The 2,303-nt window shown below is 35.0% G+C and overlaps 1 protein-coding gene across 1 annotated transcript; it reads right to left on the bottom strand.

Annotated features, from left to right (window-relative positions):
• Positions 405-1,709, bottom strand: LOC107615345 (protein FAR1-RELATED SEQUENCE 5-like). The gene is made up of 3 exons (XM_016317418.1): positions 1,649-1,709; positions 1,093-1,151; positions 405-998 (listed from the first exon to the last, which is right to left on the bottom strand). The coding sequence occupies exons 1-3, from the start codon at positions 1,707-1,709 to the stop codon at positions 405-407; spliced, it is 714 nt and encodes a 237-aa protein (XP_016172904.1).

Raw genomic sequence — 2,303 nt, forward strand, 5'->3', positions numbered from 1 at the left:
TTAATTCCAATTAGAGATGGTTTTTCTTTTTTCTTTCAGTATGTGTTCTGTTTTTGTAGATTGTATTTCTTTTTATTTGAAGACTTCTTTTAAGGGTTATGTATAGCCACATATGTTTACAATATTATAACTTGTTTTTCCTCCATCATCTTTTTTTTTAATTCAAATTTCAACTTCTTCTTTCAATTTGTCTATAAAAGGAGAGTGCAATTGAGTATGTTGTGTATAAGTTCCTTTACGTTATACATTATCTGCAGTGTTTATCTTTTTTAGCCTATTCTTATTGACCCTACGAGCGCACTACAAATGACCCTGCACCTTGTATCAACCCAAAGTGGACTCCTGAACTTGTAATTATCGTCAATATTTATTGCATAAAAGAAGTTTGGATTGATCTTTTTCATTCACATGAAGTAATTCAAAATCTCCTTAACATCTGCATTGATATCAGTAGACCGGAGTTTGGTTGTAATGTAATTTCTCACATCCTTTTCTGAGTAACCCAGGTTAGACAACTCACCAACCTCATTAGCCAATGGTAGGTATGTCTTATTGGGTCGTATGCCAATCTCATCATTATCCTCAATCACACACTTAGCATGCATGATCAGCTCTCTATACTCATGGTAGTGCACTGCCATTTTAGGACAACATGGATGCGAATGCCCCAATTCTACCTTCAACAACACCTGATCTTCTTTCTCTCTATCAAACTTCGCATATATCCTTGCTCTGTATCCCATGGCTGCAATCGTGTTCTTCCGTGTTGCTGCTTTCACACAAGACTCGCAAAAACCCTCCCGATTACAATGAATAGATTGGTTAATTGGTTTCTTGAATTCCTTTGTTATGCTGTTAAATATTGTGGTCTTAATCTTACTTACGAAACTGACTTTCTTTGCATACGTCGCATAAAATTCCAATGCCAGTTGCAAAGAATCAAACTGCAATCCAACTCTTGGTATTTTCTCTTCACGAAGACCACTGTAATCCGGTAACTGTATATAAATTCACAACAAACATCGCTCAATGCCACATATGATTAATAGTGAATTCTAAAATCTAGTTATTATTAAATCAACAATAAATTACAATTTGAACCTCATGACTCAGTTCTGTCACATCATTTTCTAGCTCAATAACGTCCGTAACTTCCACAACATGCAATCAAACACAAACAAACAAAACCAAAACAAAGAAACCAATTGAGATATCATACTGTGAAGTAAATATCAGGAAAATAAACAACCAGTCAATGACAAAAAAAATTCACATAAACACACAAGATTTTTTATTTTTTAAATTCCAAAATGTTAACATAAGATCAAAATTTTTGTTTATTTAACATGTACAAGGATTTTCTTAAAACAAAAAAAAATTATTATTGTTTTTTTTCTTTCATTGGAATTATTTTGACTCTCAAGTTACATTAACCAATGTACTCCAAAAAACAATAGGCATATACAACAAATTCGCATAAAATATACAAGAATAATCCATTTGCATTAAGAAATAAACATCTATATGCAAACAAAACTTTCACCGCATATCTTCTCATCCTATTGAGCTTAATTAATGCTTAAATCCACAATGTTGCCATCTAATTGATTAAAATGATCATTGATGTAGGAGCATGGGGCATTAGAACCTCCTTCACCCATTGATGACTCCATCAAAAGTACCAATAGCATGCCTTCAACACCAACCATGGTAATGAGCTTGGGATAGCAACAGTGGTGCCTCCCTCAATGATCACGAGACAACAGCTGCAGCAGTGGTTCTCGTGTCATGAATCAGAGCGACAGAGGAAGCACAGGAACGTGAATGAAACGCACGGGGTGCGGCGTTCTGCTGCGTTTGCACGGGGTGCAGGGAACAGCGACATTCTCAGAAAGAAAGACACCTCTCCACAAAGCTGTCTCCGACGATGATGGTGAGTTGTGGATGTGGACCGGAGAGAGATTGTGTAGGCTATGCGGCAAACATTGGAAATGAAGTTATGGTGGGATTGGGATTACCCGTACTTAGTGTGAATGTGTTTATGTGCTAATTCTAATTTTGATTTTACCTTCTTTCTTTAATCTTTTGTTTACGTTGTTTATTATATGCGTTGTTCTCTTATACTTTCTGATCTCAAAAAAATATAATCCAAGCTTCGCTTTACCTCCTTGATAACATTCTTCCCTGATGGATTACCATGTGTTCATAACACGCAGCGAATGAAAAGAAGGTAATTCTAAAGATCTATTTTGTGCTTAAATTTTATTCTAGAAATATATAGATTAGATCTAAATACCTTTAGA

Source organism: Arachis ipaensis, chromosome B09, assembly GCF_000816755.2.
Source record: "Arachis ipaensis cultivar K30076 chromosome B09, Araip1.1, whole genome shotgun sequence".
NCBI classification, from domain to species: domain Eukaryota; kingdom Viridiplantae; phylum Streptophyta; class Magnoliopsida; order Fabales; family Fabaceae; genus Arachis; species Arachis ipaensis.

Excerpts from the sequence above, each read along its gene's own strand:
- LOC107615345 (XM_016317418.1), bottom strand. The coding sequence starts at position 1,709 with ATGGTTGGTGTTGAAGGCATGCTATTGGTACTTTTGATGGAGTCATCA. Across the intron at positions 1,152-1,648 it reads GTCATCAATGGGTGAAGGAG|TTACGGACGTTATTGAGCTA; the intron begins GTTCTAATGCCC and ends ATGTTGTGGAAG. Across the intron at positions 999-1,092 it reads TGAGTCATGAGGTTCAAATT|TTACCGGATTACAGTGGTCT; the intron begins GTAATTTATTGT and ends ATTTATATACAG.